This window comes from Colletotrichum graminicola (genome assembly GCF_000149035.1).
Source record: "Colletotrichum graminicola M1.001 genomic scaffold supercont1.20, whole genome shotgun sequence".
Classification (NCBI taxonomy): Eukaryota; Fungi; Ascomycota; class Sordariomycetes; order Glomerellales; family Glomerellaceae; genus Colletotrichum; species Colletotrichum graminicola.
Genome location: NW_007361024.1, coordinates 121,719 through 134,682, shown reverse-complemented (window position 1 = coordinate 134,682; position 12,964 = coordinate 121,719). Strand labels below are relative to the sequence as shown.

The following is a 12,964-nucleotide window of genomic DNA, read 5'->3' as shown; positions in this document are numbered from 1 at the left end:
GTACGTAAAGTAAGCCTATGTTTGTATGGCACCGTGTTATCCTTCCCGAATCATGCATGGTCTAGGACCAAACGATGGCCAGGTCGGATTGACGCGTTCGAGAGCTGACGCTTCTCGAAAGGAAAACACTGGAGCGTGACCGGCTGCCGGAGGACATGTCGAGGTGGAGGCCGCTTGGGCTCGGCGGCGCCCCTTTGGTGTGTGTAGATGAACATTGATCGATCGATATGGACTGACGTCAACAGACTCAGTCCATGGGCAAGCAGCATACGCACGCACACACACACACCTATCTATCTATATAGACCTACAGACACACACATTTCTAATGATATTCGTAATAAGAAAAGATGGACGTAGCTAGAGCTAGCTAGCAGCCGTTGCGACGATAAATCGCAATACACCGAGTCATTAAAGAGGAAGTGGTGGAGCCGTCTCTCTAACCTCCAAGTGGACTACGTACGGCCCAATCCAATAGAAGCGAAGCGACCTCGTGTTTACGGAGACGCACAAAGGGAAGAGGGAAAAAAAAAGGCAACCCAAAATAGCGCAGGTGCTTCAGCGAAAGTGCATAATAAGTAATACCACCCAATAGCAAAAGGAAACGCATCAAGGACCGACCGCGGTTCGAACGCGGGGCCTAGAGATGGTTGCTGTTCATGAACTGCAATCTCTCGCTCTACCACTGAGCTATCGATCCTCGTAATGATCAATGGCAAGTGATGGTGCAAGCGAGTTTATGATACCTGTCTGGATGCGTCCTCTGAGTCACCTCTCCCTGTCCACGAAAAGAGCGGTCTGAGCTGTAATAATAAGCCTTGGCTTTTAACGACCTAGTTAACTAGCACCTTAGCCAGCCTTTGTTTTTTTTTCCTTTCCTCTGTTTTTATTCTTATAAGAGTTACAGTTTAAGCTGTTAATGTGTAGACAGAAAGTCGTGGATCGAGTCAGAGATAGATTGATAGACAGGCTGTTTGACGAGGCTTCCAGCCCAGGCGTAGTAGATGCATTTGCTGCTCCACTGCCGGCGGGAATATAACCATCAAACGGTGCTGGGAAACGGACCCCGTAAGCCGGTTCGCTTTCCTAGCTCAATTTGGTCAGAGCGTCCGACTTTTACGCTGTTAAAAGGCCATCGGAAGGCTGTGGGTTCGAGTCCCACGGATCGCGGTTTGATTTTTGCTCGCCTTTTTTTGTTCAATTCCGAAGCGCCTTTGGGAGGAGCATGCGAGGAGAACAGGCCCGACCGAGTACACCAAAACGGCAAGATTAGCTGGTGTGAATCCTTGTCATCCGTGCCGACCGAGCACTGCTTTCAGAAATTGAGATAACCGAAGCTGATGTCGATTGGGTCGCTTTGCCAGGATGGCCACGGCTAGTAGGGCTGCGACGATCCGGGCCGAACCGTTTCCTTACTGGCGGCCCTACAAGTCGGGGCAGAGCCCGTCACCCGTGGCCAACGATGCCCGAGTGGAACGCTACTATAGTCCTCCAGGCTCAAGTGTTTCTTTCCTCTCCAACATCCCCCCTCCATCTCGCATCTCCTCCTCCTCCTCCTCCTCCTCCTCCTTCTTCTCCTTCATCCCTTCCCCCGTCTTACACGAGCACCAGCCGTTGCACATCAAAGTCTGCAAAGCTGTAAAAGCCCTTAGGTATCCCGAAAACACCGACCCGCTCGAATCCGAGCGCATAATCCCGCTGGGAGCGACGAAGGACGACACCGACATCTGCGCGGTAGCTGATGGACTCGTCGATGTTCAGCGGGTCAACGGCGGCTTCCTTGATCGTCATCTCGCCAAGCGACATGAAGTAGAAAGTCACGGGACCCTGACTAGATTTCACCGACGAGAGGACTCCTTCGCAATCCAGCTGGAACCTGCAGGTTCTCCAAGGTATCTCGCCAGGTGCAGTTTCTGGTGTGAAAAGCAGGTGTGGTGCACCGCGTATCCAGATGGACTGCTCTGGCGGGACACGTACCCTTCCTCGCACCACGTTGGCCGAAACTTCGAGCTGGTACTCGCTGGCCAGCAGACCATCTCCGGAGCTTCCTGGTGCCGTTGTGCATCTGGCGTCCCAGAAGTGGAAAGAAGGGCTCAAAACGAGAGGAGCGAGGGTCACACCGTATAGAATTGATGCGGCGCTTTGAATGACCTGATCGTCTGCAAGCACCATGGATGCCCAAGACCATGTGGGGATGCAAGGGGTATGATGGCGATGGCTTCTGGTAACGGGCTTCATGTCGTGGCTCGGGCTGAGATTCCACAGCAGCTCCTCCGCCAGTTCCCGAGGCGAGCTCGCCGGGATGGCGGCACAGTACCGCTTACCGGTGACCTGGGAGATGTGACGGAGCATGCCTGTCATGTGAACTAGCCTCTGGTCGGGCTGTGAGAGCGGCAGCTTCATGTACATCTGCAACACATGGCCGAGGTCTTCGATACAACCCATCGTGTGGAACCTTTCTCTCGGTAGCGGTTGCAAGGGCTTATCGGGGTAATTCAAGTAATGCTCGTCTCCGCACTCGCATGCCGAGCCTTCTAGGCAGTCCCATGCCATCTCAGCCCTGTGCAGATGCAGGACCCTGGGCGACAGCAGAAGGCGTTGAAATGATGGCGCGTGCCGCAAGATGCCCATCTTGTGTCGGCTGAGGGCGAAGAGGTGAGTCTTGGTCGCCATCGGTTCCAGAGAGGCGATGTCGGCCATGATCCAGTAACTCCAATGCATGCTCGGGCGGACCTGAATGGGGTAGGTGCGGCCATGGTGGCTGATTTGGATAGTCCTGGACCCGGCCCTTTCGTCGGTACCGTCGGCGGTAGCTTTACGGACTGGGCGAAAGTTGCTGAGCCTGAGATCGGTGGTACCGGCCAACGCAATGGTGAAGTGCGCATGCCGGAAGATGGCATCTTCGCGGTCCAGGTGCCAGTTGTAGTCTTCCACGTCGCCATGAAGGACGCAAAAATCGGGGATCCAAGCGTACCGAACGCCCTGCTCGTTAGCCACTGTCAAGGCTTCTTGCAAGGCGACCGGGATCTGCCACCATGCTATGCGCCTCTGACGCTCCTCAAGGTTCTCAGCGGTGGTAAAGGAACAGGGGACCGGCAAGGGACCGGCAACGCCGTGCATGATGGCGACATAAGGTCCGGGAGAGGCGGAAGTATCAACCAGCTTGACACCATTTCGTGGATCCTTGCCTAGGTCTAGGCATCGCCTGGGAGCCGAGCCTTGGACGGCGCGGCAGGTTGGGTGCGACGCAGTGCACTTCTCGATCCAGCCACGCATCATCTTTTGCCGACGCCTGGAGTGCAACGTCGGAGTAATCTCGTTGGCCGGGCCGAAGGCCGGCCAGGGCGACGGCTTTTCTGGGACGGGGTCAGCATCAGAGGCAGCATTGGCGTGTAATTGGCGAGGTGCAAGGGGCTCTCACCTGGTTTGGTGAATAGCTCAAAGGACACATTATCCCCAACGAGGTTGCCTTGGGGATCGGTGTAGTTGGCACCGGCAAATACTCTGACGATATCACTGAGTTCGATAAAGAGGACACACACATCGAACCTGACCTTTCGCTCGCGAGGGTCGAGACCCAGCATGAGCAGCATGCCTACTTTGATGGCGTAGCATATCTGGCATCCCTTCTTGCCGGCTCTGACAAGCTGCTTGAGCTTGCGTGACAGTGTCGGAAACTGGTTGGGCGAGGACGACACGGTTAAACGGTCCCGATCTAGGTTATAGCACCCGGGGCACACGGATTGTCTGGAGGCGACAGCCCGGCCTTGAGTCCCGTTACCCGGCATAGCAAGTACAGGCGGCTGAGAGGCGGAAGGGCATAAGCGGTCGGTTCCTGCTCCGGTCGAAAGATACGTGGGCTTGATCTAGTATTGCTGAGACGTGAATGTGCGGCTGATGCGATGCGCGTGGGTGATTTGGCGATGGTGTTCGAAAGTGAGGGTTTTGAAGATGGGAAAAGGCGGGTGACATGCGCCAGCGACATACCTAGGTGCCTAGTACTTGGCCTAGCTGGTTATCTGGGTAATCAAGTACTTTCTTCTTCATCGAACCAGGCCACTGCTGACATAATAAGATGGTATCGCCTTATCTGAACTAACCAAGTATCATGTACCTTGTACATGGCAGCAGCGACTGACGACGACTGGTCCTTCCCGCCTGCGCGCAACCATCTCAACTCACTGCCTCATGCTACGACGCCAAGAACTATACTTTCTTTTCATTCAGCACCAAGAGACGATGAAGCGGATCAATCGCTATTAATGCATATTCCATTACGTCGAGTCAATCTAGCCATATCCCCCCATTCGCCATTCGGGCTTCGCCGCATGGAGTAATACGGTACCATAGGCCAGGCCAACGGTAAACATAGATATAATTACTTTTGGTCTATGGTATGTGATGCAACCGCGCAATTCTATGCTACGCTGAGAAGAAAAGACGAAAAAGAAAGCAGGACAAAAGAAAAGCCAGCTTTACAACCCTTCCCTTTCTTTGACTTTCTCAACGCAGTCTTGCCATCGAATCGTCTTCATGTAGATGCACTCGATGATGGCAATCACAACCATGCCGCTACCCAGGCCGATCCAAGCGCCGTTGAGCTCCATGTTCGGCGTCCCCAGCTCGAGCCAGACGGCGACCGGCACCGCGGCCAGGTAGTTGACGACGAAGACGATGCACGCCGCTACCGACTGCTGGCCGAGCCCGCGCAGCACGCCGTTGCACCCGCTGATGATGGAGTCGATGAGCTGGAACGCCGCGACGGCGAGCATTGAGTTCGTCGTGAGCCGCCGGACGACGGCGTCTTCGGAGAAGACGAGGCCGAGCTGGTTGCGGAACACGAAGACGAGGATGGCGTCCAGCACGCCGACCACGACCACGACGACGGCGCACACTGCCGCAGCCCGCCGGGCGGTCGACACGAGGCCTGCCCCGATGAGATGGCCGATGCGGGTGCTGACGGCGACGGAGATGGAGAAGGGTATATGCCACATGACGACCGAGATGGTCGTGAGGATGGTCTGCGCAGCAAGGTGCTCCGTGCTCAGGTACGAGGTGCTGAGCGTGAGGATCTCGAAGGCGGCCCACTCGCCAATGTTGACTGCCGCCCCGGCAACCGAGAGCCGCACCGGGGCCCCCCACTCGGCAAACGCCTCGCGCGAGAAGCCGCCCCAGCAGCTGTGCGACCACCGGCCCCAGAAGACTATGTAGGCGAGCAAGAAGACGGCCCGCAGATTGTTGGCCAGGGCCTGGCCCAACGCCGCGCCCTCGAGGCCCATACCTAGATGGAAGGCGAAGAGCCAGCTGAGGAAGGCATTGAGCGGGGCGCAGACGATGAGGACGACCATGGCGCTCTTGAAGTCGCCCTGGGCCTGCAGGAAGCGCTTCAGGGCCTCGAAGGCCGCGTAGCCTGGCATGCCGATCAGGCTGACGCGCAGGAACAAGCCGGCCTTGACGGCGAGGTGGTGCTGCTTGACAAACAGCCCGAGGATGGAGGGCGAGAAGACCCAGAAGAGGCCGATGGGTACGGTAGCGAGGGCCATGAGGACGAGCATGCGCTGAACGTGCAGACCAACGGCGGTGAGGCGGCCGGAACCGTGGGCCTGGGCGCAGAGGGTGTCGAGGGCGGTGGCCATGCCCTCGTAGATGGCAAGGCCGACGATGTTCATGGTCGTCAGGCCGATGCTAGCGGCGGCGAGGTCGTCGGCGCTCAGGTGGCCGGCCACGAAGGTGGTGATGACGGTGAATGAGTACTGAAGCAGGTAGGTTGCGATGAGAGGCAGCGAGTATCGGCACAGCAGCCAGGCCTCGGCCAGCCAGCCGCCCTCTGCCGGCTCGGCGTCGTCGGGCTTCTGGTAGGGCTGGTCCGACAGCAGCGGCGTTGTCTCGCCGGCCCGGTCATCGTGATCACGGGAATCCATAGTGGTGGTGGATAGGTTCGTACGAGACGGCACCACGATGGCGGCGGCGGCAGCGGCGGCGTCGGCGGCGGCGGAAGAGGAGATGGAGGGGTCGTTATGGGAAAAGAAAAGAAGACAAATTGACAGGTAACTGTCTGGCAGGGGAGGGGAGCACAGGGCAGGTCAGGGCGGGACAGGACAGGACAGGACAGGCCAGGACAGGACAGGGCAGACACAAAGTTAAGATTATTGGATTGGGTTCGGGCTGCCGGAAGGGTTGCTTCAACTAGCGCCGGGCCGCATCAGTGCATCAACCCTTCAACGTCTTGGGGGGTGGGTGATCAGACGGTGCGAAACGTGCAATGGAGTTGTGGGTGGTGGTTCGACCGCGACAAACAACGACAGAGCGAGAGAGCAAGGGAGAGATGGAATGGAGATGAGACACAGCGAGACAGAGTGATGGAGTCGTGGAGTCGTCGTGGAGTCTGGGGAATCCGGAGAGAGTCGGCCAAGTGACCCGTACAACCGCAATAAAGGGAAAAGAAAACTTTTGCCCCGGCAATTGTGAGCGGGGCCGATTGGTGGGGTCAGACCCCACCCATCGGCTCCGGATTCGGAGGTGGACGGCCCATACCTATTTGTAGTGTAATGGTAGCTTATTTTACCTGGGTACTGAGTATCACGGCCGAAAGGATGTGGCAATGGTGTGTATGTATGTAACTGTATTTCGTACGCATGCACATCCAACTACCTAAATTAGGTAGGTAGTCTACTGATGATGGGACGACCCGTCATCGCGACGGCAGGTTCCTGCGTCGACATGCCTTGGCAAGTTGCGCGTTGCTTGCGACAGCGGCAGCATGAAAGGCAGCTGATGAGATTAATCCAGGTGATGTATGTGCTGGAGACACATCTCGAATCATCATGTCTGACTGGGTGGGTGTTCGGCACTCGGCCGACTCGTCATCTTCATCTGACCAAGGTCTGTCTGGTATGGTGGCTGGGCGAGTGGACGAGGAAACATCACGTGCTGGTGTCCGTTCCATGTTAACTGCATGGTCTGATCCCACCATCTTTGCACGCGTGTACATAGTATGTGTCTCGGAAAAAGGGGGAGGGGGAGCGTCCACCCCCTCCAGCTTCGACTGTATTTGACCGGGATTGGCTTCCGGTTACGCATGCGCCAGTGTAGCCCGAGCCCTTTTGATCTCTCGTCGCTGGTGGTCTTTCGTACCGGGCCACATCTTGATTCTTCTTGGCATGGCCGGCCTCCACCCTCCACGATTTGCCATACTCGCAAGAGGAACCCCTAACCGAGTTACCGTCTATCCTTTCCCTTCCATAGAGGGTTTTCGTTTTGCATCTCCCCGACCATCCTCCACCCCACAATGGCATCTGGACCCGGGCATTGCGTACCCCCGTCCGAAAGAGCTTGATACACTTTGTCGATGAGCCACGCAATGATCCATAACATGGTCGTGTCGCCGTTATGCGGGATATATACCTTCCGGTCGTGCAATGAGAGGCTGAGGCAGTCGTCATCCAGCTACGACCGCGAGGCTCGTACAAAAAGGTGTGTATACGTCCTGTCCCTCGGCCAAGCCGCTTTTCCATTGCCCGGCTGGGCACATTTGATCACACATGCCTCGGTTCCAATTGCTTTTCGCTCACAGCGTCCGCCACTGCCTCGGCGCCCCTCTATGATGGCTACTCCGCCATCCACCGGCAGCGGTTCCTACTTCCTTGAGATGTCGAAGATTTAGCATGTCCAGCCGAGCTTAGAGAGATGGTCAAAACCAGACTGACACAGTGCCGATGGCTTCATGGTGATCGACGTCAAGGCCCCGGACGCCATCACGGTAGATATCACTGGATGCAGTGTCTTGATCTTCCGTTATGAATACGCGCAAGTGGCGCATTGGCGGTTACGAGATGCAGACTTTTGCAACTCATGCCGAGTTCCGCCTTATTTCAACACTATCAGGTCTGGCCGAGATATGTGGCATACTCCAAACGTGCCAGCCTACTGAATCTTACAAAGATGACCGTCGCTCCTCTCCTCCCACCCTTCACTGCCCACACAAGGTGTGCACCACAGGACATCGTTAGGGTCGACCTCGCGCTTGATCCCGAGCAGCCGCTCATAGTTTTCGCCCCAGAACGCCTGCTGCCAGTTCTCCTCGAAGGGAAAGCCCTATGTCGTATCGTCAGCATAACCCGCCTAACCTGCCCAACTCCCCTCTGAGCAGTTGAGAGGGGGGGGGGGGGTGACTCACTTCGTTCATGTAGGAACCGCCGCTCGGGGTGAGCTCGCGAATGGCCTTGAACCTGTCGTTCAGAATTTTTCTCGTCCTCCCTGCGGCGGTATCGTCAAAGGGAGGATAACCCCATCCTAGCCAGGTGACTGTTGACCGTCAGAATGTCGTCTTCTTCATTGTCTCTGGGGGGCTTGGAACTACAGCCGCGATCACGGTGCACTCACGCGCATGGACGTATGCCTTCCGCCAGGCCGGATGAACAGCATTCCCTCCGCCGCGGGGCTTCGCTTCGTTGACCCCCTTCCCTGCCACCAGGTACGTCCCCAACCAGCCGTCGTTGATGAGAATCGGCTCGAGCGCGCCGGCCAGGGCGTCCAGGTCGTCGGTCAGAGCACCCCTGTCCAGGAGCCGCGAGATGAGATAGACCGAGCCGCCTGCTTGGCCATCGTCAAAGTTCTCGGCGTACCAGTCCATGAAGGAGTCGTACGGCTGCGTCAGCGTCAGCAAGTTGACCTGGCCCGGCCAGCGTTCCTGGATGGTCTTGTTCAGTGGCTCGAATATCTGGTTGATCTCGCCCGCGTCCTGGGTGTCCAGTATGATGGTCTTGCCCATCAGGCCGGCCACCCTCTCTGGGAGGCCTGGGAGGGGGATGGGCGGTGTTGAGTTGATTGTGGCCATCAGGTAGCCCGAGAGGCCCGAGTCGGAGAGGTAAGGGAGCTGAGATGTGGCCCAGGTGGCGAGTTCCATGGCAAAGGGGGCCTCGGGGAGGGTGAAGGCCATGAGCAGGACCATGGTGAGCTTCTTGGATGGATGTGTCATGACCGTAACCGAAGTCACAACCCCAAAGGTCGACCCTCCTCCCTGATGTAACGTTAGCGCAATGCCCAGAACACTGGGTTTAGTGCTACCCAAGGCATGCAGCAACTTACACCACGTATCGCCCAGAACAGGTCTGGGTGCTGGTCTTCGTTGACCGTGAGAATCTCCCCACCGGGCGTGACGACCTCTAACTGCAGCACGCTGTCTGCCGCGAGCCCATAGTGCGGCGCCAGGATCGAGTGGCCACCTCCAGTGATGAAGCCGCCCACCGAGACAGTCTTGGCCCCGCCGCCCACGACGGTGCGGTTGTGCTGGCTGGCGACCGTGTACAGGTCGACCATCCTCGTCCCGGCCCCGGCAGTGATGGCGTCGCCGCATATTCTCTTGCCTGACCCGGAAAGCTTGAAACCGCCCTCGTGGTACTCGATCCCGTTGAGGTGGTGTGTCCAGATGGACAGAGCCCCCGGCGCCACCGAGCGCCCTAGATAGTCGTGGCCGCTGCTCTTCACGACCAGACGGACGCTGTGATCCCGAGCTGTTGATCTGTCTGTCAATTGAGGTTGTTCAGCATGCCGATTCCGTCCGCGTGAATACTCACCAAAGTCGACGGCGGCCTTGACGTGCGTCGACGTGCCGACATCCGCCACGTACGCCGGGTAGCCCGCTCCGCTGCAGGGAAAGTCGCTGAGAGGGAGACAGGTGTAGTTGGTCCACAGATCCCACATCATGGACACCGGATCCTCGTCGTGGAACTCGAAGGTTCTCCAGGCCTCTTGGACCCTGGGGCACTGGTCCGCGTTGTAGTTAGGCTGCCCCTCGTGGCAGACGCCGCCGGGAGGCAGAGGCACGAGGAGCCTCCCGTCGACCGTCTCGTTCAGCCGTGACCATTCAAGGCTTGAAGGCCACCCCGGACTGCCTGGGAACGCCTTGCAGTCTCTGGCGGGAGGTGAAGCCCTTACTATAGCCGACGCGCAAAACGCGAGGAGGAGTGTGGAAGAAATCATGTTTGGTTTTTCGAGAGCTCCGCCGATAGCCGTGACGTGCAAACATCAACGGCAGGCCTAGGGGAACTTTGTTGATATATCTATACAAGCCGCGGCCGCGGTGCCTTGATCGTGATGTAATCCGTGACTAGCACGCCCAGGCCGAAATGCGCGGAGACGACCCCTGCCCACGAGGGGGCTCTCCGCGGCTGACCACCCAATCAACCGTAGCGCATCTTCTATGGGAAGCTCGTAACCGATCTGGCTTACGAGGGGTAGGGAAGGGGGATCGGATCGTCAACGGTAAAGGGAAGCTGAGGAGTTGCTGTTTAGGCTACGCTGCCGTCTGGGCCGACGGCGCTGTTCCCGCAGGATTTTCTCGCTGTGTTGCTTACGTGCATCCGCCAGGATCGCGATTGCATATGCGCTAGTCGAACCGGGTGTTTAATTACTCAGCCTGGCAAAAGGATCCCCCTTCGACAAAAGAGCCTTGGGATCTGAACGGAGCTTCCGTCCAACCCGGGTGTCTGGCCTTAGTCGCACCCGTGGCAACTAACTACTCTTATTCAGTATTGGAAGGCTTTGGAGTCTTGATGAAAAAGCCCGGATGACACTTATACAACCTCTGTTTTGCAAAAGAGGTCGCTCGCACATTGTTTCTATAACGTTTGGTCTCTGGAGGGAGGGAAACATCTCCTCTTAACATCATGGAACCGGCTAGAAAGGGTAGTTTAGAAATCGTTGTGCGGCCCGAGCCAAACGTCGACAGAGCGTCGGCCGAAAACAACAACAAAAATGGCGTGGACCATCACCTCGAAGAGAAGACGGAGAGTTCCTCACGAAACCCCGAAAGCAATGAAACCAGCCTCCAGACGGGGACCGGCGATGAGTCTGCGAATCACCAATACGCGACTCCGAAAGAGCTCTCCCTGCTGTCGACGGTTTTCACCATTGCCACTTTCATGATAGCCATAGACGGGAGTATCCTCGGTAAGTGGACGCCAAGACTCTTGCCATCTTCCCAAGAACAGGACGTAGCTCATACATGGCATGCAGCGACGGCCATTCCCAAGATAACCAGTGATTTCCACCAACTCGATGACGTCCCGTGGTACGGAAGCGCATACCTCTTCACAGAGATGGCATTCCAGCCTACTTTTGGTCGCCTGTACACTTTGTTCGACGCCAGAGTCCTCTACCTGATATCGATAATACTCTGTGAGTTATACCGGGTCAAGTCCAGTCGTGACCGTGTGACTTGTGTCTGACGTGCTTCCCATGAAGTCGAGATAGGCTCGATATTATGTGCTGCCTCGCCCAACTCTGCCGTCTTGATCACTGGAAGGGTGATTTCCGGCACAGGAGCGGCCGGCCTGCTCTGCGGGAGCCTGGCGGTGTATGGGAGGTCGGTTCCGCTGCGGGCCAGGCCGTTCGGGATGGCTCTTGTCACGAGCATGTATGGTATCGCGGGCGTGCTTGGGCCGACTCTCGGGGGGCTGATTACAGACACGCCCCGACTTACCTGGCGGTTCTGCTTCTGGTACGTCGTTCCTCTACCCTCATAATGACTCCTTCTGGCATAATACCGGATACCTAACGAGAGACAGGATCAACCTACGTAAGTGATGGGTGCCCCAGCGTCCGAGGGAAAAAAAACCCTATCTGATCGTCTATCTAGCGTTTGGGGCTGTGACCTTTGCCATTGCATACAAGATTCTAAAGGCAAAGACACCGGTACACGGGCGGCTCTCGCTGCGTGAGAAACTGAAGAGACTAGACCTTCTAGGCGCCTCCATGCTACTGATCGGCCTGGTGGCTCTCTTCTTCGCGCTTCAATGGGGTGGGAGCAGATACCCATGGTCCGACCCGAGAGTTTACGCATGCCTCATTGTATCGGGCATCTTCCTATCAGCATTCGTCCTGCTGCAAGCAACCAAGAAAGAAGAGTAAGAAAAGAAAAACCCCTACAAGAACCCGTATTCGAATCGCCACGCGCTGACCAGACCAACCTACGTGGAAAAAACAGGGCCATCATCCCCGTGCGGATCCTCTCGCAGCGTACGGTGGCCATCAGCTGCGTCTTCAACATGCTCATGTCCATGGCGCACAACACGCACATGTACTACCTGGCCTTCTACTTCCAGGCCGTGCTGGGCACCAACGCCGTGACGTCGGGGGTGCGGTGCCTCGCGTACGGCATCCCGTGCAGCATCGCCATCATCGTCACGGGGGCGTGCATCAGCTCCAGGGGCCACTACGTCCCCTTCATGTGGCTCGGGTCCGGCGTCTTCGTCGCCGGCTGCGTCCTGATCCAGCGGCTCGACAGGGGCTCGTCGATCGGGGAGTGGCTGGGGTTCCAGGTCCTCAGCGGAGCGGGCATCGGGCTCGCCGAGCAGGTCCCCTTCATCGCGGTGCAGGTGGTCCTCCCCGACGACGACATGCCGACGGCCTGCGCCCTCGTCGTCTTCCACCGCCTCCTCGGCGGCGCCGTGGGCCTCAGCATCGCCTCCAACCTCTTCTCCCAGGAGCTCTCCCGGCGGCTGGCAGGGGCGCCGGCAGGCGTCAACGCCAGGGCTGTGCGGTACGCCGGCGCGTCGGACCTGGCGAGCGCGGTGCCGGCGGCCGACTTGCCGCTGGTCCGAGGGGCTTTTGGCTACGCTGTCGCCAAAGCCTTCATCTTGCCCATTGCGGTGGCCGGCATCTCCTTGCTTATGAGCTTCGGGATGCAGAGACGTTGGATTCCAGACGACCGGGTGCAGCCGGCCCAAGGGGAAGAGCCCACGACGACGACGACGACGACTCTCGACACGCCGGGAGCTGTGTCTCTGGATCCGGTGCGATGTGATAGAACCGCATAGATTGATATTTAGAGCTTGCTCAGAAAGGGAAATTCCCAATGTACACTTTCCGCGATTTACTTGACCAAAATAAATTTGCTTTTATATGTTTGTCCACTGAGCTACATTATTTTCCAACAGCGTCGAGTAAGATCAGATTTTATGAT

The 12,964-nt window shown here is 57.5% G+C and overlaps 4 protein-coding genes and 1 non-coding gene across 5 annotated transcripts; 1 reads left to right on the top strand and 4 right to left on the bottom strand.

Moving 5' to 3' along the window:
- Positions 1-612: 612 nt before the first annotated feature.
- On the bottom strand, positions 613-700 carry GLRG_13145. The gene has a single exon. It is a non-coding gene; the product is annotated as a tRNA-Cys (tRNA).
- An 896-nt stretch (positions 701-1,596) lies between these two features.
- Positions 1,597-3,788, bottom strand: GLRG_05718 (uncharacterized protein; the record flags this gene model as incomplete). Its single annotated transcript, XM_008096403.1, has 2 exons — positions 1,597-3,356; positions 3,422-3,788. The coding sequence occupies 2 exons, from the start codon at positions 3,786-3,788 to the stop codon at positions 1,597-1,599; spliced, it is 2,127 nt and encodes a 708-aa protein (XP_008094594.1).
- A 687-nt stretch (positions 3,789-4,475) lies between these two features.
- On the bottom strand, positions 4,476-5,921 carry GLRG_05717 (MATE efflux family protein; the record flags this gene model as incomplete). Its single annotated transcript, XM_008096402.1, has 1 exon — positions 4,476-5,921. The coding sequence occupies one exon, from the start codon at positions 5,919-5,921 to the stop codon at positions 4,476-4,478; it is 1,446 nt and encodes a 481-aa protein (XP_008094593.1).
- Positions 5,922-7,923: 2,002 nt separating this feature from the next.
- Positions 7,924-9,981, bottom strand: GLRG_05716 (FAD binding domain-containing protein; the record flags this gene model as incomplete). Its single annotated transcript, XM_008096401.1, has 5 exons — positions 7,924-8,094; positions 8,177-8,304; positions 8,383-9,019; positions 9,088-9,512; positions 9,576-9,981. 5 exons carry the CDS (start codon positions 9,979-9,981, stop codon positions 7,924-7,926), a joined length of 1,767 nt encoding a protein of 588 aa, XP_008094592.1.
- A 686-nt stretch (positions 9,982-10,667) lies between these two features.
- GLRG_05715 (major facilitator superfamily transporter) lies at positions 10,668-12,818 on the top strand (the record flags this gene model as incomplete). Its single annotated transcript, XM_008096400.1, has 6 exons — positions 10,668-10,950; positions 11,017-11,178; positions 11,245-11,500; positions 11,568-11,578; positions 11,639-11,906; positions 11,987-12,818. The coding sequence occupies 6 exons, from the start codon at positions 10,668-10,670 to the stop codon at positions 12,816-12,818; spliced, it is 1,812 nt and encodes a 603-aa protein (XP_008094591.1).
- Positions 12,819-12,964: the final 146 nt, after the last annotated feature.